This window comes from Miniopterus schreibersii, assembly GCF_964146895.1.
Source record: "Miniopterus schreibersii genome assembly, chromosome: 2".
In the NCBI taxonomy this organism is placed as follows: Eukaryota; Metazoa; Chordata; class Mammalia; order Chiroptera; family Miniopteridae; genus Miniopterus; species Miniopterus schreibersii.
Genome location: NC_138102.1, coordinates 132,502,283 through 132,529,224, shown reverse-complemented (window position 1 = coordinate 132,529,224; position 26,942 = coordinate 132,502,283). Strand labels below are relative to the sequence as shown.

Genomic DNA, 26,942 nt, shown 5'->3' with positions numbered 1-26,942 from the left:
AGTTTAAGGAAAGAGTGGTCCATCTTTTATTTATACAGTTTTCGAACCCAAGTAAGTTTTCTGAGCCTCTTTCCATTGTGATCTCATTCCATTCTTACATATTCTTTGGAAAAAAGCCCATATTTCCTGATCCCCATTCTACAGAAAAGGAAGTCAAGTTCATAGGCTGATTTTCCAAAGAAACAAAACTGCAATTTTGCTGCTAGATCAAGGGGTGAACATGGTCTTTTAAAGTTCATCTGGTTGACTTTCCTGGGAGTGCGGTGAAGCACCAACTATTTTCTTTCTTGAAAGTAAATTTTTCTCCAGTATGTCCAAATGTGCAGTGATTATAAGAAGGATTTTGGTTCTTCAGTTAAGAATTAGGCTCTATTTTCACCTAAGAGAAGATAGTGGTAAACGTTCACCCTGTGTCCAAGCAGCATCCCACCACACAACACGCCTTGATGGACTCACTCTCTCGGTTACCCATAAAAATCGATCAAGCTGTGGTTTTGGAACAAATTTCAAAATAAGCAGTCTGTGGAAAATACGCACGTTTACTCTTCCAATTAGCAAAACATAGACTTTACAGGTCACTTCATTATTGAATTTAGAGGACAAATCTCAGAGTAAAACGACTTTGTTTCTTGGCTTGAACCAACGTATGTTTAAAAATAAATGTGCAATTCAAATACGTTGTAGGCGAGGACTAGTTCTTTAGTATTGTATACATATTTTATTTACACTCTTCTTTATGTTACACTGAAGCATATTTTATTTTAGGTACATAGGAGACCATATCATTAAGGCTAATGGTGGTTTTACCCAGGAAAAAAAAATACATGCATGCCAATGGATATTTTTCAGCTTCTTAGCAAAACACAAAAGAGAGGAAAAATGATCTGACTTTTTAGTTCCAATTGTTTTCAATGTTTTATGTAAGGTCAGAGTTGTACAGACTGTTCAGATTTTTATAGGACCTGAGTGAATAAAATGCAGAGAGGTACATCACTACTTTCTATTTAAAGCGAACTGGCTTTTTACAAATTGTATGACATTTATTTTTATTTTTAAAGGAAAAAGAAAAAAAAGAAAGCACATGTTCTCCCCAGAAAATAGGCTTGTGGATTCTTCCTCCAAGTGGTCCAGGCTGAGGGAGGCCCCCTACTGGACTCGAAGGGGCTCCTCTGGTCTCTGCCAAAGCTACTGGCTTGACCGTGGTGATCACCCAGGAAAACAGGCTTTGTGCAATCACGAGAAACAGGACTGATCGGGCTGTTACACTGCACACAAGCTTTGAAGGAAATATCAAAGGATAACGCAATTACTCTTTGTGGCTTATTTTTATTCTGAATCAATAAGCTAGAAGTGAAGGTCTGCACAGCCCCATCACGCCTTCTTCCTCCTGAACACCTACTGAAGAAAAGGGTTAAGGCAGCATGTGTTAAGATGTAGCACTACTTCTAAAAATATTTGGAGGAGACAGGCATGAATCCCAAGTTCAGATGCGCTTAAGTACTGAGTTGATTGCTCAACTATGAAGAGGTCCTTCGAATGCACAATTGATTTTTAACAAGTGCAGCGATTTCATTTTGATTTTATAAAAGTAGGCTAAGTCGCATGAATGTCTCAGGGTGGCTGAAAAACCAAGACTGCATGCTTTTTCAGCCTAAAAATAACCTGAGATAGAGCCAAACATGAACATACACTTTAGCAGGAAGGTGATAAACAGAAAGCCAGGCAGATAATAAGCTGAAGGGTGAAGAAATCCCACATGATGGCTTATGTGGACTTTATAACAGAGTGAAATTTTCAAACTTTCTAAGTTAAAAACAAATGCATTTAGGTATGTGTAGATCACCCCAAAAGGACCCATGGCTAGTAAAGTTGCCGTAGGGTCTTCTGTATTGTTTAGACCTGATGTATCCTACTACTCTGATTTACCTTCAACTTTAATAACCGGTAGAAATTTCTCATCAAGACTCTAATTTTGGCATCAAAAATATTCATTCATAGATCAGAATCATAAAACTAGTAACTTCACGTTAACTGGCTAGTTTGTGAGATAGGAAACATACAGTCCTTAATTCTAAAAAGGCCATTTAATATCTTATCCCAATTACTCATCTGGGTAGGAGGGGGAGGGAGGGGGCGTTTGGAATGGCATTAGAACACAATGTTTAGAATATAAAACATCTGGAAAGCAACATTTGGAAAGAAACATCAAAGACCAATAAATATTCAGTCTACATGAAATACAGGAAAGTAGGTGAAAATACTGAGAGTACTTTGCTGTACCATGGAGATACACAGTAGCCTAGAATACTCTTTGGATAGTTTATTTAACTGGCCTCAGTTACATATAAAGTGTGCGACATAATTAGGGAGGATTTGTCTTTACTTTAGCTCTGAAACAAGCACGAATGGGTCGAAACTCTAATCACAGATCATTGTAGATAATTAGAGCAATTAAGAACACAAATTCTTATCTTGAAAACCTTTCCCACAAAAAACCTGCTAACCTTTGGATCCAGGTTTCAGACTTGCAAAAACCTTAGGGTTCTTAAGGGCAAGTGAGAGTTCATTGAGGAAGGAAATAAAGTGGGAGTCTCTCTCAGATTTCTTTGACTCAAAAATGACGACAATGGTAAAGTGAGGTTCTGGGCGGGTTAGGAAGTAGGTGCTCTGAACTTTGTCATCATAGAAGTGAACCACTTTCTCCAAGCTGTTCAGGTCGGATGTGCGGTCTGTCATGATCATGATGACGTTGGGCCAGTGCATGACAGGCCTGTCGCTCGGCAGAGACACCACGGCTGGATACTGGTCCACACCCTTGGGGGCCTCTCTGTAGGAGTGGGGGTGGTGATAGCCGTGACCCTGAAAGCTCTCAGACCCTCGGTTGTCAAAGATTAAAGATACGTTGGCAGCATCATATTTCCTGATGAAGCTGGATATCTTTCCAAACAGGTCTGGGTTGGCTTTTGCAGTCAACGTTTTCATTTCTGAAGCAGTCGTTTGTCGGCTTAGTGCCTCATGAAAGTAAAAGCTAAATTTGGCAAGAAGCATGTTTTTGAGTTTCATCAGCCAAAGGAAAAGGTGTGGGGGCTGAACGGCCTTCTGAGACTGCCCTCCAAACAGATGTTTCTTGGTCTCCCGCTGCTTTTCGAAGATCTGGCCCCAGGTCTGCAGTTTGGTGTGAGCACTGTGCAAGTTAACCAGAGACGGCAGGAACTTCCACTCTGAGACCTGAGCCTGGGCCTTCAGGAGATGACTCAGGACATCGACTTCCAGCTGGAAACTGCTTTCCAAAGGGCTGAGGATTGGGTGGTGAAATCTGAAGGGGGAAGGGAAATGAATAGAAATAAGTGGAAATATTACTCCATGCTGACATATTCTACCCTAAAAAAAAAAAAAGTGTGGTCAGACAAATAATATTACATTTGGGGACAGGGGAAGGAAAAATGGAAGGATTCCTTGTTGACATATTTAAAAATTCACTGTGGCCCTAGCTGGTGTGGCTCAGTTAGTTCAGCATCATCCCTGTACTGAGAGGTCGCTGGTTCGATTCCCAGTAGGTGCACATACCCAGGTTGCAGGCTTGATCCCCAGTAAGGGGTGTGCAGGAAGCAGCCAATAAATGTTTCTCTCTCTCCTTCTCTCTTCCTCTCTCTAAAAAAATAAAAACATTAAAAAAATTTATTCTGACATAACTTCACCATTTCAGAATTATGTCAGCATCATATTCTCCTATGGCAGTTGCCTGACATTTAAAAAAAAATAGTGGCTACCATCTTTTCAAATACAGGGAAATCAAATTAGCTATAATTCTTTCTTAACTTATTTTATTTATTCTGGTAATTGTATGACTAACATTATCATCAAAACAAGGCATCTTCCTTTCGGGCTGTGGTCATAAAGAGATGCAAATAATGAAAAGGTCACTAAAACATCTCTTGAGTGTGCACATAACACTCTAAACTTACTTAATGTTCACAGTAACTCGATAAGGTATGATTAAACCTGTTTTTCAGATAAAAGTACAGACTATAAGCCTATGCCTGAAACAGAGTATATAATCAAAAAATGTTTACTCAATGAACAAAACATTTACCAGAGAGCCCTTATTCTAGTTCCCAAATTCCCTTTATATTTAATCGTGGTTAAAAACAAAATGGTAGCTAAAAAAAAGTATCTAACAGTTCTATCATTTCCATTCATCTTAGGGTAAAATCCAAAATCCTTTAAAAGGATTGAATCATCTGATCCCTTCTTAGCTTGAGCCACATTCCCATTCTTCTCATTTTCTCTAGACATTAAATAATAATTAGAAAGGCAATGATATTGCAAAGAAGGCCAAGGTAGTAGTGATTTCATTTCTACTTGTTATAAAATTCCAGCGGCACACCAGTTGAAAATCGCTGCTATAGGGGGATCTATTAAACTGTTGTAATCCAAAAATATACACCTCAGTTATGAAAACAAACTTGAACGAGTCTGAATACAGAATAAATTGATAACTATTTGCAGAGAACATCTGCTTTTTAAAAAGTCAAAAAAGAGCCGGGCTGGGTACTCAGTTGGTTAGTGTCATCCTGATACGCCAAGGTTGTGGGTTCCATCCCTGGTCAGGGCATACAAGAAACCACCAATGAATGCATAAATAAGTGGAACAACAAATCATTATTTCTTTCCTTCTCTCTCTCTCTCCTCTCTCCCTTCCTCTCTCTCTAAAATCAATTTTTTTTTAAAAGCCAGAAAAAGAGAGAGTGCGCATGCATGGGTTCACTCCTTCCTTTACAGTAAATCCCTATCAAGGAGTTCCTTCTAAAAGCTGCATGCAGGTTCCATGCATGTGAGGAGTCAGAAGACCAATTAAAAATAAATATAGTACAATAATGTGAATGTTCTAAATGCCACAAAACTGTACATTTAAAAATGGTTAAAAAGGTAAATTCTATGTTATTTATATTTTACCACAATAAAAAAAAAAAACACACCTGTAATATCCTCTCATTTAAAACAATTAGTTTACTAGTTTTTAGGTGAGTTAGCCAGAAGTTTGCCCTGCAGGACCTCCCAGACTAGAAAGAGGATTTATAATGGATATAAATCCAAAGTATGAGGAGTAAAAATAAAATAACCATTTAGAAGAAGGAGCAATTCCTATGGTTGAAAGATTGTACAGGCCATAGAGACAGGATTTGAACTGAGCCATAAAGCTTAAAGACCAGGTAGAATCAATTTTTAAGACAAAAAGCAGGTAGGATTTAGCTATGTGAAGATAAGGGCTTACATTTCTGGTCCTAATTCGTAACCACTGCTGATTCCACCTTTGCCATGTGACTCTGAAGCTTCTCCCACCTGAGGAGAAGTGTATTTTCCCACTCTGGACTATGGATGGACTGGGCGATGCGACTTGCTTTGGCCAAGGGATGTTGACAGATCTGATGTAAGCAAAGGCTTAAAGTGAGCTTAGCTAGGCTTGCTCTTTTGCACTTTGGCCATGGCCATGAATACCTGCTTCCCTTCTAACCTTGGGCTCAGAATGAACACTGTGGAGCAGACTAAACCGAAAGCTCACAGGAATAAGCCAAGGCTAGTGAGACCAACAGTGTTAAGCTACCCAGCTAAGATTAGCCCAGGTAAGCAACTCTGAAAATAGACCTGCAAGCCTGTAAGTGTGAATTTCGGGGTGACGGTTACATAGAATGATTGTGGCAGTAGCTAAATGATACATGATAGAACAATGTGAAGCAATTCAGCATATGCTATTCCAAAATATGGTACATGCCTGAGTCAGCTCTGATTCCTGATGACCCCATGAATGAGTGATGCCACAATGTCCTGTCCTCAACAGCCCTGTTTAGCTCCTGGAGACTCACACCTAGGCTTCTTTTATGGAGTCAGTCCATCTCGTATTTGTTCTTCCTCTTTTCCTGCTGTCTTCTATTTTTCTCAGTATTCTTTTTTCCAAAGAACCCTGCCTTCTCATGATGTGCCTGAAGTAGGACAGCTTCAGTTTTGTCATTTTTACCTCCCGTGCTGTTCCAGGCTTAATTTGCTCGAAGACCTACTAGTTAGTCTTTCTGGTGGTCCAGGGTATCCGTAGAGCTCTCCTCCAACAGTATGTTTCAAATGGATCTTTTTTTTCCCTTTAAGCTTTCTTCACTGTCCAACTTTTACATCCATAGGTAGTAATTGGGAATGTGAGGGTGTGGATGATCTTAGCCTTGGTCTCTAATGACACATCATTGTTCTTGATGATCTTTCCTAATTCTCCCACTGCTGCCCTTCTGAGTCTCAGCCTTCTTTTGATTTCTTGGCTACAGTCTCCATTTAAATTGATGACTGAACCAAGGTAAGCAAAATCTTTAATAATTTCGATACTGAATATTTTAAGCTGAAGGAATTTGAGAAACCACATGTGTAGGAAGGACTTGCTGACTCTCCCCTGAATCGGGTCATAAATGTCTCAAGTGAAAGGTGCCATCCTCATGCCCCGAGTAAAGGAGCACCTTTATCTCCAAAGACTAAGGGGCACAGAGAAGCAGCTGAACGAACAGGCCTTGCTCTTTCCTTTTTCAACTTTCCCCTCTTCATCAAATCTACCATAAAAACACAGGTGTAAGGGCTTCTTTGGTCATTTCTTATGAAGGCTTCCTGTCACATAAAATTTATATTAAATGCCTTTGTATGCTTTTCTCTTGTTAATCTGTCTTTTGCTAAAGGGATCCCAGCTGAGAACTTAGAAAGGTAGAGAAAATAGATATTTTTCCTTCTCTACAAATTCAAGGACATTCTAAGCAAAATAAATAATATGAACCAAGGTAGAAAATGGGAAAAGATTTCTCTGAGGCTTCTTCCTTTTTACTAAGAGTCTGGCTGCAATTTGAGGCATCTGGTGGGCCTTAGATGAATCTAAAAGATAGGCTGGGGCAATATCACAAAAGGCCTTCAGTCTGCACTAAGTGCCTGGAGTAGAATGCATCTCACAGAAATTGCCCTCATTGGTTTTGCTTAGGAAATTTTCAGTGAGTGATATAATTAACCCTGTTGAACTATACACACAATTGTTTCGATAACAGTCTTATCATCACAAATCCCTTTCTGAAGAAAAAAGGGCATAAAGCCTCAACAAATCATAGTTCTGCCTTGGTGAGAATTCTATCATTTGAAGTATTTAGATAAAAAATGCAAATAGAAATTTAATATAACTAAAAAAAGTTCTTTAAATTCTAGTTATAAAATTATGATGAAAGAATAAACGGTGTAGTATTCCCATACCAGAGGAATTTTGAAAAGCTGTCTAGAATGTAAAAATAATTGCTGACTTCTTTAAAAGCATTATTTCTTAAAACTATATTCTTGATTCAGGAGAGTAAATATTAATTTGCATTAAATCTATCTTCCAGTTTTGTTTTGCCCACAAAACAAAAAAATTAGCCAGAATTTTGTTTTATGCTCACTGTATAAAACAGATAAAGTAAAAACAAATTCTACAGACTCAAAAAACATTTCACTGATGCTTCCTTGGAAAGTAACCTAGTTCTATCTCTCCTCAAGAGTATTCAAGGAACAGTACACGCTCTGGTCCTAAATGAGCTAAATTCATGTTTTTTCTTCTAGAAGACACATAAAACTCTTATATGAATAATGTTATTCAATTTGAAACGCAGCCTCATAAATGACTGTGATTCTTAAATAAGAATTTGTATTTGTATAATAATGTAATAAGGTTACCAAAAGAGGAAACCTTTAATGCCTTTCTACTCTGAACACAATGGCTTGCAGAGAAAAAAACCAAACATACTTTCCATTCATCTTTGAATGAAAGCAGACTGGACATTGCAATAACTCACACAAGATCTACATTTCAAATCAGGGCCAGAGGTTTAGATTCCACGCTATATATCATGTGTTAATTTTTTAATACAAAGGATTCCATGGTTTAAAAGATGAAAGATTCTCACAATTTTTTATAAGTGTTCTGACATGGATCAGATATATTGGGGCAAATAAGCATTCCCTGAAAGATAAATTGGGTCCTTTAAGAAAAAGATTAACTCTTTCAATACAACAGAATAGCAAAATATGAATTATTTCTCTAGAACACTGGGACCATGAAAGAAATGTGCTTGGTGCAGCACAGATGCCAAATCAAAAAGTCTGTAAAAAAAAAGAATGTTATACTAGCAAAGGGTAAATCATGTTCATTTATACCTAAAATAATCCCACTTCCCAAAGAAAATCAATATAGTATACAGAAATTCAACTTTTCAGAATTTATGTTGTTCAAATTAACCCACAGCCTCTAATTTAAATAACTTTCTGGCTAGGATGTATCTGTGATCAGCAATTCCGTAATGATTAGAGAAAGGCAGTATGGGTAGAAGACAAAGACTACAGATGAAAACATCCATGGACTATGTGTGGTATTGCAGCCCAGCTCCCCCAGCGACCATCAGCTTCCAACCCGAAGGCTGATGGACACAGTGACGCGCTGCCCTAAGAGTTTCCAGAATGCAATCCACGCTTTTGCAGGACATGGGAGTAATTCACAAGCCTCTGGGAAATGAGATGTTTCAAAGAAAGTTCAAAAATGATAGATCACAAATATAATAAAATACAAGTGAAAACAGTTAAATCGTAGTAATCACTTCTAGGAGACACACACATGCACACATGCACGCACACATTTCTGCAAGGTTCTCTACTCAGTGTATCCTAGAATTGGTGTCTTTCTCCTATTTTTCCAAATAATTTTTTTCATGCAGGCTATGTATCAGTATCACAAGGAGCTTTCAAAACATACAAACTTCTGGGCACCAAATCCAGAATCACTAAATCTTATCCTCTTAGGGAAAAAGAGGAGGGGCCCAACCAGGTATGACTATTTTCTTAAGCTTCTGAGATGGGTCAGCAAACCACTTTCATGTTAGCATTTAGCAATCACCACACGAGATCTCTTCCCCTTGAGAATTATATCTCTAAATGTACTTTTTTGGTTTTCAAACAATTACTTTATTTAAAAATATATATACTAATCAGACTTGAAAGAAATATAACATTTATAAGACAAAATTTGTACACATGTAAAATTTGTTTAAAAAAAGAAAATGTGTATATTTACATGCATAGACTATCTCTCAGCATGGCAGGGAGAACTTGCTAACATTCACTGCTTCTTAGGAAGGGAATTAAGTAGCTAAAGAACGGGGCAGTAGGTAGACTTTTCACTATGTATTCTTTTGTATTTCATAAATTTTGAGTCATGTTAATGTATTACCTATTAAAAGAAACAAAATTTAGAATATATCATAAGTTCAAAAATACAGAATAATAATAACAACTATTGGACATTATCAGATAGTAAGATGTCTAGAGGACATTTTGGAGACAACTGAGGAGATCTGAATATGGACTATATATTAGATGATGGTAGAAATCAGTGTTAAATTTTCTGTGTGGAAACTATGTTATAGTTTTGTATGGTTCTTAGAAGATCCAACTGAATATTTAGGAGTGAAGTATCATGATGTTTGCATTTGACTTCAAACAACTCAGGAAAATATAATTATATACAGAGAAAGATAAAACAAGTGTGGCAAAATTTTAATAATCGTGAATCTAAGTAAAGCATATGTGTTTACTGTACAATATTTTTAGTAACAGTTTTACTGGTATTTAATTCACATATGTAACATACACCCTTTAAAGTATAAAATTCAATGGCTTTAATATATTCAGAGTTGTATAACCATCACCATTATATAATTTTAGAACAGTTTCATGGCCCCAAAAAAGAAATCATATATGCATTAGCAGTCACTCCCCATTCTCCCTCCCGCCCTCAAACCCCAGGCAACCATTTTCCACGTCTATCATTTCGTAATCTACTTTCTGTGTCTACGACTTTGCCTATTCTGAACCTTTCATATAAATGGAATGATACGATATGTGATCTTTTGTGAATGGCTTCATTCATGCAGCATTATTTTACAAGGTTCATCCATGTTGCAGCATGCGTTAGTACTTCACTCCTTTCATTTGCTGAGTATTATCACGCTGTATGAATATACACTATGAATATCACACTGTATGAATATACCACATTTATTTATCCATTTATCCATCAGTTGATGGAGATTTGGGTTGTTTCCACCTTTTGGCTCTCACTAATAATGCTGCTATGAATGTTCCTGTAAAAGTTTTTATGTGTGGACATGTTTTCATTTTGTATTTTTCATTGGACTTATACCCAGGAGTGGGATTACTGGTCATATTACAACTCTATGTACATTATCCTGTTCTTGCAACTTTTCTTTAAGATTAAAAATTTCAACAAAAAAAATTACGAAAACCTTTATAAAGGAAGAACATAATACTATATTAACCTAACGACCTTGTGCTCAGAGAGGATATGCGCATTACATGATTTTATGCAGTACCAACTCTTACTCTTTGCAGGGAAAGGTAGTAAGTGCTTACAATGTTTTCCATCTTACCATAACAGAAGACTATTACTTCATAGTTTTACTGTATTATTTATTCAATAAACAAAAATTGATCTTGTTTATTGACTTGCAAAATGATCAACAGAGATAAATTATTTACCTGGACTGGATAAAAAGCATCTTACTATCTGATACAAGCAATAATGCATACAGAATATGGGCTCTGGGGTCCCAGAGAAGTATTTCAAAGATAAGTTGCATGACCCTGGGCATGTTTAACTTCTCTGAAACTCCATAAAAGGAGAACTATCTACACCTATACCTCAAAGCAGATATCATATAAGAGGGTCTACACAGTGCTTGGCATACAGTAGTCACTCAATAATGTGCTAGTTTCCTTCAAAATAGCTATATATAAATATTTCCCTCCTTTTCTTGCAAGCTTAAAAATCAATTGCTGCTGTATTACAGAAACATTGATATGTTAGTTCTCTACACAGATGACCTCCAATTGTTTTCTCTGTTTCTGTCTTTTCATCTGAGCTCTAGATTCCCATTTCCAACTGCCTGCTGAATCTCTATTTGAAAATCTGCTCAACTTGCTCCACATTCTGCTCACTACCTTCCTTCTAAGCCAGCTCCTTTTGACTTCTCAATCCTGTAAAAGATATTATCATTTAAGGTACAAAATCTCTGAATCATCTTTCATAGAAACTTCTCATTACTCCCACCATCCTGTTGCCAAGACTTGTAACTTGTCTTGTCTTCACCTCTTTTTCCACTGTCTTGCAACCATAAGGCCCTATCACTGATCGGATTACCACACTAGCCTGCCAAACTAACCTTCTCTCCAGTAACCACTCCCTTCACCATCCCATCCCATCCCACACACCAGTGCCTGTAGAAATCAGTCTAAGATAAAGATGAGAACACAACACTTCCGTCTTCAAAAACCTTTCATGGTTCCCCACTATTTACTATTCACTTATTCATTCAACAAACACCTATCAACACCTACTATGTGCTAGACTGTTCAAGGCGCTGAAGACACAGAAGCTGCATAGAGCTCACACTCTAGTTGTGAGAAAAGAAAAGACACTTAAGCAAAAAATAGTAACTTCAGATGGCAAGAAGGAATGTGAAGACAATAAATCAGGGGAACATAACAGTGACTAAAGGTAGAATAAGGAGAGAAGGCTTCTCTGACATTTGAACTGAGACTTAAATGATGAGTAGACAGCTAGGACAAGAGTGTTTCAGGAAGAGAGACCAGCAGGTACTGAAACTCTAAGGCCTTTCAGTATTCTGAAATCACCTCGTCTAAAAGCACCTGCTCCCTTCTTTTCTAACTTTGCTTTTAAAACCCTACCTGCCTATAAAAGTGATCTCTAATTCTATGTCCTCCATAAAGTCTGTCTTAATCACCCGACTTTGTCTCCTTTCCCTAGTCCATTAATCAGATGAGTATTATCTTTCATTTGGGAATATAAGTTAACATATCTACCATTCTCTTTTAGGCAAACATATATGAACTCATATATCCAAAAGAGTGGTATCCTTCAAAGCAATCACTTTCCATTTAGTCCATCATAAAATTACTGAGCACCTACTATGTGCAAGGCACTAGGCCAGGCTCCATGGACCAAAAATAAAACTGGGTTATTCACATCAGTGATGTTCACAATGCTTCTCAAATTCTTCTGGTATTGCTTCATGGGTCAGGCAGTGAGCAATACATTATAACTAGTCTCATTTCTTTATAAATAGCAATTTCCTTCAAATAACTTTTCTAGTCCATCAACATCTTTTTTTAAAAAAATTTAATTGGCTACAAATAACGTTTTGACAATCAAAAGAAAATTCCTTAATTATGCCCTCCTCAAAAGCACAGAGGCCTGCCTCCACTATGAGAAAATTTAAAACAAAAACAAAACTAGGCCACAGGTGCCGAAAGCCATTATACAGGAGTTTCTAATGCATGTAAATAACAGGTACATGAGAAAAATAAGTGGATAACTCACCAAGGTGATTATTTTGAAGGGGCACTTATTCAAATAGAGGTTTGTTAAAAAGTCACATTATTTTATACACAATTCTCATTTTGTTCTATGAACTTTTTCATAAGCACCAAAATCAGTTATAGTACATCTTTTAAGGTTTATTTCGTTATTGGTTTTTCATTATTGCTTAGAGAAGTATCCATCCAGGATGGTGTTAACTAAGCCCAAAGAAGGTGCCTAATGTATACCTGTCGATTAATTAATATATACAAAATGTAACCCAGCTATTCTCCTCTGTGTTTTCATCATAGATCTTCACGAGAATTTGGAGGGGAAACTGAGGGCCTGCATGGGATTGAGAGACTGCCGCATTCTATCCCTCCCTCCCTCCCTCCCTCCCTCCCTCCTCGCCTACACTGACCTGGAACTGTATTTCTTGAGGATGGTGTCCAAAAGGCCAACAAGCTCTTCAGCATTGATGAACTTCTGTGTGCTGAGCGTGTACATCTTCTCATAGAAGTCTGCGATCTCCATCCGAGCCTGGACGAAGAAGCAGAGCTGCTCTGACAGGTGGGAGAGGAGTTCTTCCACGTGAGGAGCGGTCCCACCCAGGGCGCCACGGCCAGTCACCACCTTCTTCAGCTCGTTGTGCAGGGAAGTGTAGATGGTGCGGATGGAGTCCTTCCTGCTGAAGAAAGACTGGCCCCCTGGTAGGCAAATGACATAAGCACATGACAGGTAAGGAAGAGAAACCAAAAGCACAAAACACCTCTCAGTATCCAAAAGGAAAGGCTCTGAACCTGTTGCGCTCAGGGAGTTTTCATCTATTGCATTCTCTGACTTCTATGATTAGGACCTAAATATTTTGTGGTTGATAATTTCACTGAGGAGTAAATTAAACAAATGTCCCGTACCACTCATTAGTGTAGCAATGGACCTGTGATTGATTTCCTTCCCCATGCACCAATTCTCTCCCATCCCACTTTAATGAGGAATCAGATTGATTTCAGAGAATAATTAACCTAGATCTAAAAAGTCCTCCTTCCAGATAAATATATTTAAAACAAATGAGAACACCTAATTATGAAACACTTGTTATTTCTGGTAAATCAGAAACCTTTATTTCTGCTTTACAGTTGCATTTTCCTTTGAACCTCATCTTTTAATCTTATCTTTCAAACCAGAAAATGGAAAATACACATAGATCTCCCTTATACAAGAACACAGACTACTGGGCTCTCAGGGGAAAAAAGGAAATCTTAGTACTCTTGACAAAGTTGACAATATAGATTTAATAAACAGCACACTGTGAATCATGAAGGGCAACAAGCAATTATAAATAACCAGCTGTAACAGGGGCTCCAAAGGAAATCAGCAAAAAAACAAGACCAAATGCATCCTTTTCAACAGTCAAAAGGATCAAATGGCATAGATATCATTTCCTAACTTCTGTATTAATACATAATCAACTACATTTCTAATAATTATCGAGCCAGCTTCATAGATGCCTTAAGCAATTGCATAATTGCCTTAAGCAATTCTGCAAACCACCAAAGGGTCAGAGGCAAGACATAAGGAGAATGAAAAGAAACCAGGCAGGTTAAAAACCGTAATTTTTAGGAGATACATAAAAATCTCAGAGATGGGTCACAGTTTAAGTTTTCTATTGATATAAACAGAATGCTTTAATGAGTGAATTTATTACTATTCTAAAATATCAATTAAGAGTAGAAATTACTTATCAAGGTGTTTGTAAAATAACCTCCTAATGAGTAGAACATTTCACAACGTTGTTTTTAGTTCATTATTCAGCTTATGATTCAAGAAATGAATCTTGGCTTCTGGTCAAGATGGCAACATAGGTAAATATGGTACTCACCTCCTCCCACAACCACATCAAAACTACAATTAAACTATAGAACCATCATTCAGAACCGCCTGAAATTAAGCTGAATGGAATTCCTACAACTGAGAATATAAAGAAGCAGCCACATTGAGACTGCGAGGAGGGTGGGAGACACAAATGGGCTGGTCTCACATCCACATGTGCTCGATAAGGTTCGGGAGGGATATCTCAGCTGTGGATATCTCCCCTGAGGAGCTATGGGTCCCAGCTTCACACCAGGCTCCCCAGCCCACGGTTCCAGTGCCAGGAAAAGAAGTTCCCGTGTCCTCTGGCTCTGAAATACAGTGGGGATTGTGGCTGAGGGAGACAAAGGGGTGCTGGAGTCCCAGGCAGTTCCTCTTAAAGGGTCCATGCACGGACTTCCTTGACTCACTCCCTCTGTGCGTAAGTGCAGAGGCAGCAGCTGGACAGGCCCCAGGGAGACATGGAGAGAAACTGATTGTCTGGCATTAGGGCGAGAGTTGGAGGAGCAGCTGGTTTTCTCCCAGACAGAAGTGCTAGCAGAGGTCACTGTTCCTTTTCTGAGCCCTCCCTGCTCAGAACTAGTAAGAGGGTGCCATATCTGAGTCTCCATCAACCTGGCTATCACTGTTCACCCTGGCTTAGTGATTCCCTGAGACTCTGCCCCACCCAACCTGCAGGCCCACTCAAGCTGTCTCCAGTGGCTTTTCCATATGAATGGCCTGTCTTGGCTCATGCTTCAGATGTTCCTATAATCTTTCAAAAGAGCATCTGGCCTCAGGTGCCCCATATCTCTCACTAAGTGACCCTGGGCCTGGCACTAGCAGTACCAGACCTTTGTTCTCAGCTTGGCCTTGCCTGGGTACCTCCAAGACCGGCATAAGTAGCAGCCATCTGCAGACTGCTTGTAGCTCATGCCAGGTGGCCCCGTGGAGAACACAGGCAGCAGATGACCTTGGCCTGCAACTCCTGGGAGGTCCCAGAACCAGCACACCTAGTGGACAGCTTCAGACCATATTGAAGCACCATCCAATCACCTCCAAAAGCAACATACTCAAAGGCCAGACTCAGCAGACACCAGAACCCCAATGAAGTAAGTTCTGATCTGTAGAGTGGGCCCCTGCACAGCTGATCCTCCCTCACACTGACAGGGGATTCATGCACTGGGAGTGCCCAGCTCAGTAGAACAGGACCCTACAGGACATCTACTACATTAGGCCACTCTACCAAGCCTGGGAGATGTAGAAGCTCTACCTAATACACAGCAACAACACATGGAGGCTGCCAAAATGAGGAGACAAAGAAACATGTCCCAAATGAAAAAACAGAACAAAACTCCAGAAAAAGAACTAAATGAAATGGAGACTAGATATAGAGTTCAAAACACTGGTTATAAGGATGCTCAATGAACTTTGTGAGAACTCCAACAGCATGTTAAATGACATGGAAACCATAAAAAAGAACCAGTCAGAAATTAAGGATAGGCTAATTGAAGTGGAGAATAATTTACAGGGAATCAACAGTAGAGTAGATGAAGCCAAGAATCAAATCAGCGATTTGGAATATAAGGAAAAAACACCCAATCAGAACAGCAAGAAAAAAGAATCCAAAAAATGAGGATAGTGTTAGGAGCCTCTAAAACAACCTCAAGCACACCAACATTAGCATCATGGGGATGCCAGAAGGAAGAAAGAGAGAGCAAGGAATTGAAAACCCATGTAAAAAAATAATGATGGAAAATTTCTCTAATATAATGAAGAAAATATAACTCTCCAGAAGAAGAGCTAAATGAAATGGAGATAAGCAATCTATCAGATATAGAGTTCAGAATACTGATCATAAGGATGCTCAACAGCATGAGGAAAAAAATGGAAACTATGAAAGAAATTAAGAATGACATAGCAGAAATAAAAAATCACTGGAAGGAATAAACAGCAGATTAGTGAAAGCTGAGGATCAGATCAGTGAATTAGAAGACAGGGTAGAAAAAAATAACTCAATCAGAGAACCAAAAAGAAAAAAAAAATTAAAAAACAGGACAGTTCAAGGGATCTGTGGGACAACATGAAATGTAACAATATTCGCATTATAGGAATGCCAGAAAATGTAGAAAATAAGCAAGGTTACAGAACTTGTTTGCAGAAATAATGGCAGAAAACTTTCCTAATCTGGTGAAGGAAAAAGCAACACAAGTTCAGCAGGCACAGAAAGACCCAAGCAAGAAGAACCCAAAGAGACCCACAGTTAGACACATTATAATTAAAATGCCAAAAATTCAAGACAAAGAGAAAATACTAAAGGCAGAAAGAGAAAAGCAATCTGTTACCTACAAAGGAGCTCCCATAAGGCTGTCAGCTGATTTCTCATCCGAAACTCTACAAGCCAGAAGGGAATGGCATGAAGTGTTCAAGGTAATGCAAAACAAAGATCTGAAACCAAGAATACTCTATCCAGTAAGGCTATCATTCAAAATAGATGGTGAAATAAAAAGCTTCCCAGACAAAAAAAGGCTAAAGGAGTTTATTACCACCAAGCCAGCACTGCAAGAAATGTTAAAAGGACCGCTATAATAAGTTGAAATAGAGAGAAGAAGAAACATAGGCATAAAGAAATAAAATGGCAATAGATAAGTACCTATCAATAATAACCTTAAATATAAATGGATTAAAGGTTCCAATCAAAGGACATAGGGTAGCTGAATGGGTAAGAAAACAAGACCCAAATATATGCTGTCTACAAGAGACCCACCTCAAAATATAAGTCTCACACAGGCTGAAAAAGAAAACAAAACTTCTGGAGGACTTTAAAGGCGAGATCGACAGCAATACAGTCACAGTAGGAGACTTTAACACCTCACTGACTTTACTGGATAGATACTCCAAACAAAAAATCAACAAGGAAACAGTGATTCTAAATGACACACTAGATCAGATGGATTTAATTGATAATTTACAAAACATTTCCCCCTAAAGCTGCAGAATATGCATGCTACTCAAGTACACATGAGACATTCTCAAAGACAGACCACATATTAGGACACAAAGCCAGTCTCTACAAGTTCAAGAAGACTGAAATCACATCAAGCATCTTCTCGGACATTTACACCGTGGAATACTATGCAGCTTAAAAAAGGAGGATCCCTTACCCTTTGAGACAGCATGGTGGAACCTGGAGAGTATTAAGCTAATCGAAATAAGCCAGTCAGAGAAAGACAAGTATCACATGCTCTTATTCATATATGGAATCTAATGAACAAAATAAACCAATGAATAAAATATATCCAGAGACATAGAAACATGGAACAGACTGAAAAATCTCAGAGGGAATGCAGGGGTTGGGGGGGTTAGAGGGGGGAGAGATTAACCTAAGAGCTTATATGCATATATGCATAAACCATAGACACAGACAGCATTGGGGTGAAGGCCTGGGGGGAGGGGACCAATGGGGGGAAAAGGGGGACATCTGTAATTCTTTCAACAATAAAGATAAATTTTAAATAAAATAAACAAATTCTGGGAGACAAAAAAAAAAAAAAAGACTTCCAGCTGATTTCTAAACAGAAACTCTGCAGGCCAGAAGGGATTGGCAAAAATTATTCAAGGTGATGAAAAGCAAGGACCTGCAACCAAAATTATTTGACCCAGCAAAGCTATCATTTAGAATCAAAGGACAGATAAAGAGCTTTCCAGACAAGAAAAAGCTAAAGGAGTTCACCACCACCAAACCAGTATTACATGAAATGTTAAAGGGTCTTCTTTAAGAAGAAAAAGAAAAAAAATTTATAACATATGAACAACAAAATGGCAATAAATACATATCTATCAGCAATTGAATCTAAAAAACAAAATAAATGAACAAGCAGGACAGAAACAGGCTCATAGATACAGAGAACATTTTGACGGTTGCCCAGTGGGAGGGAGGTTGGGGGATGGGTGGAAAAGGTGAAGGGATTTAGAAGTACACATTGATTGTTACAGAACAGTCATGGAGATGTAAAGTACAGGATAGGGAATATAGTCAATACTATTCTAGTAACTATGTATGATGTCAGATGGGTAGGAGATTTATTGGGATGATCACGTAGTAAACTATATAATGTCTAATCACTGGGGTACACCTGAAACTAATATAATATTCTATGTCAACTGTAACTGAAAAATAAAAATGTAAAAGAAATAAACAAATACATACACAGATCTTTTCTAAATCTAGGAAAGTGAAATGTTAGAAGTCAACCAAATGCAACCAAGCGCTAAAATAGAAGGCACTTCACAAACTCTGTTCACTGAAACAGTCAACATATCCTACTTTGCATCCTTCACTTTATAAGGGGCCGTGCACGTCTGTTTGGATTGGAGGACACAGAAATATGGAGTTTTGTGGCAGTGAAAATGTAAAAAACAAGTGATAGGCCCCTGACCAAAGTTTTTGTTTTTGATGACCTTAAATCTACTTTAACTTTCCTTTTATAAGAGGACTAAACAGAAGGATTCAGAATTGGAAGGATAGTTTAAGTCCCAGGATGCTACTGCTTGAGGGTGGGAGGGGGGTGGATATTAAAGCACTTTTTTTTTTTTTTTAACCTATGGTGTTTTATTTCTTAAAAAAAAGAAATGAATCTTATATCCCTTACTACTATGGTGACCACCTTGTCCCAGCTTATCCATGACTTTCCAGATTTTAGCACTGAAAGTGTTGCTCCTTGGGAAATCCTCCCTTAGTCCCATGTACTGGGAACCCCGTCAATCTGGGCAAATCTAGAAGGTTGGTCACCCTAATTACTACTGATTCCACAGACAAACAAATAGTACTTAAAAACCGTTTTCTCCAATATACTGCTTAAACAGACTGACTAGCATTCACATCATTTCTCCTAACAGCAGCAAAATCCATAGGTACAGGTAGATTGACCCTGACACCAACATCCCATACAGGACTGTGCCCTGGAGGGTTTGCCTTCCTTCCATGCCCACATTTAGTCTAGCTTTGCAGATTTTGTAAAGTGACGGTATGGAAGAAATAGACCTCTGTGCCAAGGTCTAGAACAAAATTTCTTAGGTTAGGAAGATAATAAGAGTACCATGTAAAACCTAAAAGCTCTGAAAGTCTGACCAACTTGGTTCTAAATCTCAGCTTCCAAACTTACAAGCTGTGTGACATACTAATGAATTAGCCACTCTGAACCTTCATTGTTGTTTTAAACACAAAATTAGTAATAAAGCTGCTAAGAAGACAAAATGAAGTAACATATGGTATGTAATGTACCTGGAGCAAAGCACATATTCAATAATGCTAATCCCTTTCCCTTCCATTTATAACTGATGTAAGAAAACACTCAACACTACATAGTTGAGCCTCTGAAACTCTATGGTAATTCAGAGTTTCAAGTCCTGTAAAAGGAATAGCTATTTGACAGAGCTAGGTGACCTCAACTGTGTACTCACTTCCAGTGTTAAACAGTGTGGCCTTGGTGAAAGTATTAACTCTGGGTGAAAAAGGCATACCTTCCTTCATCAGATTACCCTTACATGGGGGAGTTAAACATGACATAAAAACAAAGGATATCTTTAAAAGCTTATCAATAAACATCAATCACTAGTATGTGAAAACAAGTAAAGTAACACCATAAGGAAGGGAACGACTACCAATGCCATTTCTTTATACAGTTCTCTCTTCTCAAAGCTCTCAGGAGCATAATCCTATTGACTAGCCTGGTTAGGAATATGAAATGGGGATTAGCTTTCCAGGCACACCAGAATTCTTTCTCTTTTCAATTTACTGAATTTACAAAATATGATTATTTTGCTTTAGTTCCAAAAGGCTCTATTTATGAATACTCATTATTTCTCAAAATTTCAACAGTCTGTCTCACACATGAAATTTCAAGTAATAAGTAAGTATATTAAAGGAGCATGTAAAACATCTAATTGGGTATTTTATTCTACAGCTTCTTGAAAATTTTTAAACATCAGTTCTCAAGTTAAGTCATTTTTCTACCATGCTAAATTCCAGCAACCAGAGGTTGGGGAAACTCTCCAGTAACAAAAAACAAAGGGGACAAAAGTATGACTTTCTAAAATCCTCCACAGGCACTGAGTCACTGATCCTTCCCCAAACAGGGATATTCTCCCCTCAAAGGAAAGAGAAGGCTGCAAGATAAGGGCTCCACCCAAAGTTTTTCACAAGTGAGCCAAGACTGGAACAGAAAGCTCCAGTCAGGTCTGTCCTTTGTCTAAAAGACATCTATAATCAGAGTTCACTGCTAAGGTCTCCAATAAACACCAGTCACAGAGCGAGGCCAAAAACTCACTTTTTTGAACCAGGTTTTAAATGTTTAAAAAATAAGTATAAACATTTTGTTTTGCTTTTTAAAGAAAACCATAGAACCATTCTAATTAGCAAAGCAGTTGAAGAACATGGGAATGTTTCAAATGGCAACACAAATATTTTTTAAGAAAATGGAGAGTCAACCCAATAATCATGAAGTCATAAGTGTGTTAATATCACAAACATTCCAGTACCAAAAAAACTGTAAGATATTTACAAAGTTAAAATTTAACATCTGGAACCTACACATTTATTATACATGTGAATAAGTTAAGAGGCATTAAAGTTAAGTACATGCCATTTTCAGACCATGTACTCAGAAATGACAGGTCACCTGGGAGCCTGAACAGTGCCTAGGCATGTTTCACAGTGTAAAATGCTCCATGGGTCAATTTAAAGGCATAGAGCTCAAGCTCATCTATGCAAGGTGAGGTCCATGCAGAACCAATCATTTTGTATACTAAGGTCCACTTCATAGAACCCAAGTCAGAGACAATGATGGCCTTACACATGTTCTTATACACAGGGCAGCCAGTTTTGTTTACCTAAAATCGGGCACATACAATTTAAACTAGAGTAGCAAATTTTTTTTTAATAGGGGTGCATAAATAGGCATTAGGAAATCCAACCAAATCCTCTTAGATTATATGCAAAACTGTATTACATGTATATTTTTCTGGGGAGTAAGTCCACAGGTTTAATTAAATTCTCATAGAAAAGCTTAAAAAAATTAAGAATCATGGCACTGAGGTCAATCACCACACTTTACAAGGAGGCGGAATCTAAAAACAACTGAAACTGCCAGAAAATTACCCACCTTCAATTTTAGTCAGAATCCTCCCCACTTACATATATATGTAAATTATAATACATATACACATTTTTTTTTTTTTTTTATAAATCATGGATACAAACACAATCTGACAGTTCAAAAGCATGTATTCTGGTTTGGGCTTTGTCACCTCCTCACACAATTGCACGTACACAACCTGCCAATCTGTAGAAAGTGAAATAACAACACTGCAACAGAAATTGCAAATCTGTGAGAAGTGCCACTATAAACGGGAAGAAAAAATGCACAAAGTGAAACTACCTGATCAGTTTTTGCCAATAAGTCAGTGTACTAAATAACAAGTTATTATTTGAAGAGCTAAGGCAGAAGTTAAGATCTCAGAAAGCCTTGCTCCTTGAGTGTTCACTGAAAAGATGTGCGTGCATGGGCACCTTCAGGCAATTTAAGGAAACTGGGAGTCAAGGGGAATCAAAATGGAATCTGAACTCAATTTTACATTTCTATTCTATACTGTATATATGTGTCCTTCATTCATACCAGAACCTGTGTCTCTGACAATTTAAGCGTCTAAAATAGGCCAAAGTACTAAACTACTGTGAAAGCTCTGGGATTCATAATATTTATAATGGGTAATTATAAGTAGCAATATCTTGTATAAGAGCCCTTGGCTTTCACATATATTATTTCCTTCTGATCTACTTATACTAATTGTTTCTCCTAGTTCAAATCAATTGAATCTACTCTTGCATCTTATTTTCAGGGGCAAGATTTATCATGGGATAAGAGTGTTTACCATATTCCCTGTAAGTCCCCTCTTGCTAGTGTTAGGCATATTTCCTGTCTTTCCTGTCCAGTATTCATTTACTTCTTCATTCATTAAATATTTATTGAGGGCCTACCTACGAAAAGGAGGTAGGAACTTCATCAGTAACTCTCAGGGACCTTAACCTTAAGAAGCCCGACAGTTGTGTTCATTAACTCTTACTAGGTTGTATTGCCAAGTTTTGCTCCTCTGGCGGCAGTGTCACTGATTAGAAGAGAGAGGACATAAAGTTTGCTTAACTTCTCACTTATGGCACCAATCCATGCACTGGGAAAAACAGATATATCCATGGGGTTTGGGGGCACAGCCCTGCAAAGAGCATCCACCCCATCCGCCAATCTAGCCACAGCGGAGGCCGGTGGGCGGGGCTTGTGGAAGCGGAGGGAAGGAAGGGAACGGTGGGAGGAGACCTGGGAGTGCGGAGATGAGCCTGCAGCTAGAAGTGACAGAAACGGGGAACCCAAGCCACTGCCGACCGGGGAATATACCCCCTTTCCTTCCTCCTCAAGGGTCGCGGGGGGGCGGGGCGGAGGTACCTAGTTTCTGCCCCAGGTAGGTGAGGCTGTGATAGACCTTCTCGGCCGCGGCCAGGTGGGCCAAGGCCGCCAGCAGCGACAGCCAGCTGCCCCCCGCGCTCTTGTTGGCCTCTCGTTCCTTCTCCACATTGTCCTTGGCCTTGTCGTAAGAGAAGATACCCAGGTGAGAGAAGAACGTCTCCAGCACAGCCTGTTCCACCGGCACCGGGGCGGCCAGCGGGATAGACTCCCCCATGCGAGCTGCGCTCCAGCTCCACCCACGTGGCTCGGCTCTCCCTCGCACTTCCGGGTTCTCAGGGAACGTGCGTACAAGCCGGCGTGCGCGCGACCGCCGCAAGCGGCGGGCTCGTGAGCGCGCTGCCGCCGGGACGGCGCGGGGGCCGTAGAGGACGCGGGGCGGGGCCGAGGAAGAAGGTCGCGGCTCCTCAGCTCCGGAGCAGCCTCCGCGCTTCAGTTCCTTCGCCTCTGAGTATTCGGACCCTCAGGGCAGACCGCGAGGCGGCCAACTCGCTGCTCCCGGGAGCTGCCCGCGTTCTGGGGTGAGCTGAGAGGCCCCTCCTGCGGCACTGCGTCAGTGCTAATGACGTCACGTTTACGTGACGTCAGCAGTTCCTGCCCTAACCTGCGGCCTGGGCTCCCAGTGGGCCTGGGGGCCGCGGCGAGGTTGTTAGACTCGCGCCTGGAACTGCGCTGACTCTCCCGCAAAGAGGCAGCCCCCGTAGCTTCTAAACCAACTCCTCTAAGTGGTTCACAGGTTGGAAGCCTGACGTAGGTAAGGCTTTAAATCCTACCTGCACGTCTAATTTTCACCCAGGCGCAAACTGTGGGTTAATTCGCACCCGAAACCCGTTCTAGTCATCTTAGGTTCGTGCTGACGAAACAGCTTCCAAGCAGAGCTGCTCTTCAGCTTTTGCCCACACGGCCCTCCCTACATTAGGCTTCCTGACAACAGCCTCGGGGTGAAGGATAAGTTAATGGAGCTTCTGTTAAAAGATCTGAATTGATGTACTTGGCCATTCAGGTTCATCGCAGTCCTTTGACGTTTAGCACACCCTACACCCAGCTCACAGGTCTGGCCCCTGCTCGCTAAGTTCGCTTTTCCCTTTCTCCTTCCTTGTACATGCTTTTCTTATGCTGCCTACTTACACTGTATTTAATCGCCTATATTTTTACATGTCTCTTTTCGCTACTTCGTGAACTCCCTAAGGCAGAATATAGGGTTTACTCACCTTTATTATCTTTTCATAATGGATAGCACAGTTTTTTTTTGGGGGGGGGTAAACTAGGGCTATTTTGCCGTTACTACCTTGTAATACAAATCCCATAGCTTAATTTTAATGAATATATAGTACATTTGATCCCTGCTCTCAAGAGTATAATTGGATAATATCAACCCTGTTAACTGTGATACAAGGCAGAATTTTATGTTGTAAAGGTGAAACAGAAGGCAGCAATCATTTTGGGGGGAAATAGAGGCTTCCTGGAAGAGAATGTGCTGGTTCTTGATGAATGAGTAGGAGCCAGTAATAAGTATATATACATAGTGCACTACTAGCACCAAAACCAATAGGCAATGAAAGAGGGTTATAAAGTTCATAAACATGCCCAAGTAATATAAAAATTCTTTAGATAGTAAAGGTGTCATTCTAAGTCAGTGGGGAAAGGAAAATTGACTCAATAGTGAAGGAGACATGATTATGGGGAAAAAACCTTTACCCTGTTTTCTGCAACAAAAAAATACATGTGTAAAAAAACAAATTATAAAAATAAAATTGAAAATTTAATTGACCTAGGGATAGAGAAGAATCTTTTACCTATAAAAATGGAAAGAAATTGCAAAGGAAGAGATTGACTTGACTATATAAAAATTGAAAGAAAATGCTATACCAACCTGGGGAAAAATATTTGTAACATATCAGACAAAGGTTTAATATGTTTAACATATCAAGATCTAGTGATCATAGAAATGCAGATTAAATTATTCTGTTTTTCACCTATCAGATTTTTTAAAACTTCTTCTAGTGCTGGTAAACATGCAGTGAGTCTGTTCTTGTCTGTTGCAGATGGGTAACTTGGTCTGAACTTTCTGGAAAACATTTGACAATACAGTATATATTAAGAGTAAATGAGAGTACATGTACAGTGTCTAGAACTGTGCCTAAGATGCTTAATAAATATTAATAATATCTATCATTGTTACTATTATTGTTATCGTTATCATTTTAATCAGTAGAGCACCTAGAATAATAGTTTGAACTTAATGGATGTTTGCTAAATATTTGATTGGCTGATTCTTCTTGACTCATAAGAATTTTATAGGAAAAGATATACAGTTAATGGCATGCGAGATGTTAAAACGTTAAAGTTATAAAGCAAGAAGTTACCTTCAATGATCATATGGCTCAGCTCATAAGCAGGATATTTTGTAGCAATAAATGTTTGCGATTAATGATATGTTAGCTATTTATTGCTGCGTATCAAATAACCCCAAAACTTAGTGACTTTAAACAATAAAAATCATGCATTATCTCTCACAATTTCTGTGAGTCAGGAATTCAAGAGCTGCTCAATTGGGCTTTTCTGTTTCATTCTCTCATACAGTTAGAGTCAAATGTTGGCTACGGCTGTGATCATCTGAAGACTGGTTTGGAGCTGGAGAATCCACTTACAAGATGGCTCTCTCACATGTCTGGTGAGTTGGCTACCAGACATTTGCTATGGAACAACTTCTTTCATTTTCTTTTCAGATTATTTACTAAAAAAATACCATACAATTAGGAATATATTATATAGCCCTTTAGCACCTAACTTTCAACTAAATACTTTCCCTGTTGTATGTAGAAATGTCTGATTTAAAAAAAAAACAACTTTTTTTTACATTTAAGTAACTCCATTTTGTTTTGCTACACATCTAAATATAATGTGATTTTGAAATCATGATTAGGGGATTATATCACGTGAGTTGAGGAACTAATCCAAACTTTAAGAGACAAGGATTATGTTAGATCTAGTCTCTAACCATTGCCTAGTATAGAGTTGCATTGTCCCTTATGATAGCCGCTAGCAGTATGTGGCTATTTACACTTAAATGCATTTAAATCAAATAAAATTTAAAATTTGCTTCTTTATTTGCACTAGCCACATTTCAAATCTTAGTAGCTAGTGGCTACTATATTGGATGGCACAGATACCAAAATTTCCATCATCATAGAAAATTCTATTGGGCAATGCTGGAAAAAAAGCAATGTCATAAATAATTTCACAGATAAAATAAGTCAAAAATGAACAGAAAGATCTGTTATTATTTTAATTCTATTTCATACTTTCTTGACAATCTCTACATTTATGTTTTTCTCTTTTAAATGTTTTATATGTACATGCCTGTTTCTAAGTAAAAAATAACTATAACTAAATTTATTGAATACTTAATAAATTCCAGAATTTGTGCTCAGTGCTTTACATGAATTAACTCACTGAATCCTTAGGACAATGCTATGTTCATTATGGAAAAGTTGGAAAGTATTTAAGAGAGAGAGAATCAACCTTAATCCCCAAACCAGAGATAATCACTGTTGACATTTCTGGTGGATGCTGTGGTGTGCTGCCCAGATCCCAAGATACAGCTGCCAGGAATGTTGGCTGCTGACGGCTCACAGTTGAATTTCTCTCCAAAATTGCCTTCTGTAAAAGTAAATACCTCACCCTAGGTTATATTCCCTCCCTAGGGGCGGCTCAAATCCAATGACTGGTCAATTGTGGCAGTACAAAGACACACACCCTCAATTGGGACAGTCTGGGGCATCCAGCTTTAGAATTTCCCATGGGACTGGTCAAAGTCTCTGTGGCAACTGCCCTGCAGTTTACCTTCTCCATCTGCACAATCCTGCCTCGTACAGGTACTGTTCCTGAGAGCACTCTCCAGTAAAGCACCTGCATGCAAATCTCTGCCTCAGAGTCTGTTTTCTGGAAACTCAACCTAAGTTGACATTTTCAGAATATAAGTTCCAGCTGTTATGTTTTGCATATATCTGTTTAAATTTTTAAATCTATCTACACTGATTGCACCCTAATAGATTCGATGTTTTATACGTTAATTTTTTAGTTGACAAAAATTTGTGAATAATTTTGCATGCTACTAAGTGTTTTTCTATACAACAATT

General features: G+C 38.7%; 1 protein-coding gene and 1 long non-coding RNA gene across 2 annotated transcripts in view; one reads left to right on the top strand and one right to left on the bottom strand.

Annotated features, from left to right (window-relative positions):
* KICS2 (KICSTOR subunit 2) lies at positions 1–23,069 on the bottom strand. The gene is made up of 3 exons (XM_081127245.1): positions 22,783–23,069; positions 12,858–13,143; positions 1–3,316 (listed from the first exon to the last, which is right to left on the bottom strand). Exons 1-3 carry the CDS (start codon positions 23,015–23,017, stop codon positions 2,500–2,502), a joined length of 1,338 nt encoding a protein of 445 aa, XP_080983371.1. The 5' UTR covers positions 23,018–23,069; the 3' UTR covers positions 1–2,499.
* The window catches only part of LOC308552198, a 32,431-nt gene continuing 28,543 nt past the window's right edge, over positions 23,055–26,942 (top strand). The window contains exons 1-2 of the long non-coding RNA XR_013998111.1: positions 23,055–23,554; positions 25,384–25,474. This is a non-coding gene — a long non-coding RNA (uncharacterized lncRNA). The remainder of the gene's footprint in view (positions 23,555–25,383; positions 25,475–26,942) is intronic.

Coding starts and splice junctions, on each gene's coding strand:
- KICS2 (XM_081127245.1), bottom strand. CDS start 23,017: ATGGGGGAGTCTATCCCGCTGGCCGCCCCGGTGCCGGTGGAACAGGCT. Junction 13,144..22,782: donor CTACCTGGGGCAGAAACTAG/GTACCTCCGCCC, acceptor TTTGCCTACCAG/GGGGCCAGTCTTTCTTCAGC. Junction 3,317..12,857: donor CTCAAGAAATACAGTTCCAG/GTCAGTGTAGGC, acceptor TTCCCCCTTCAG/ATTTCACCACCCAATCCTCA.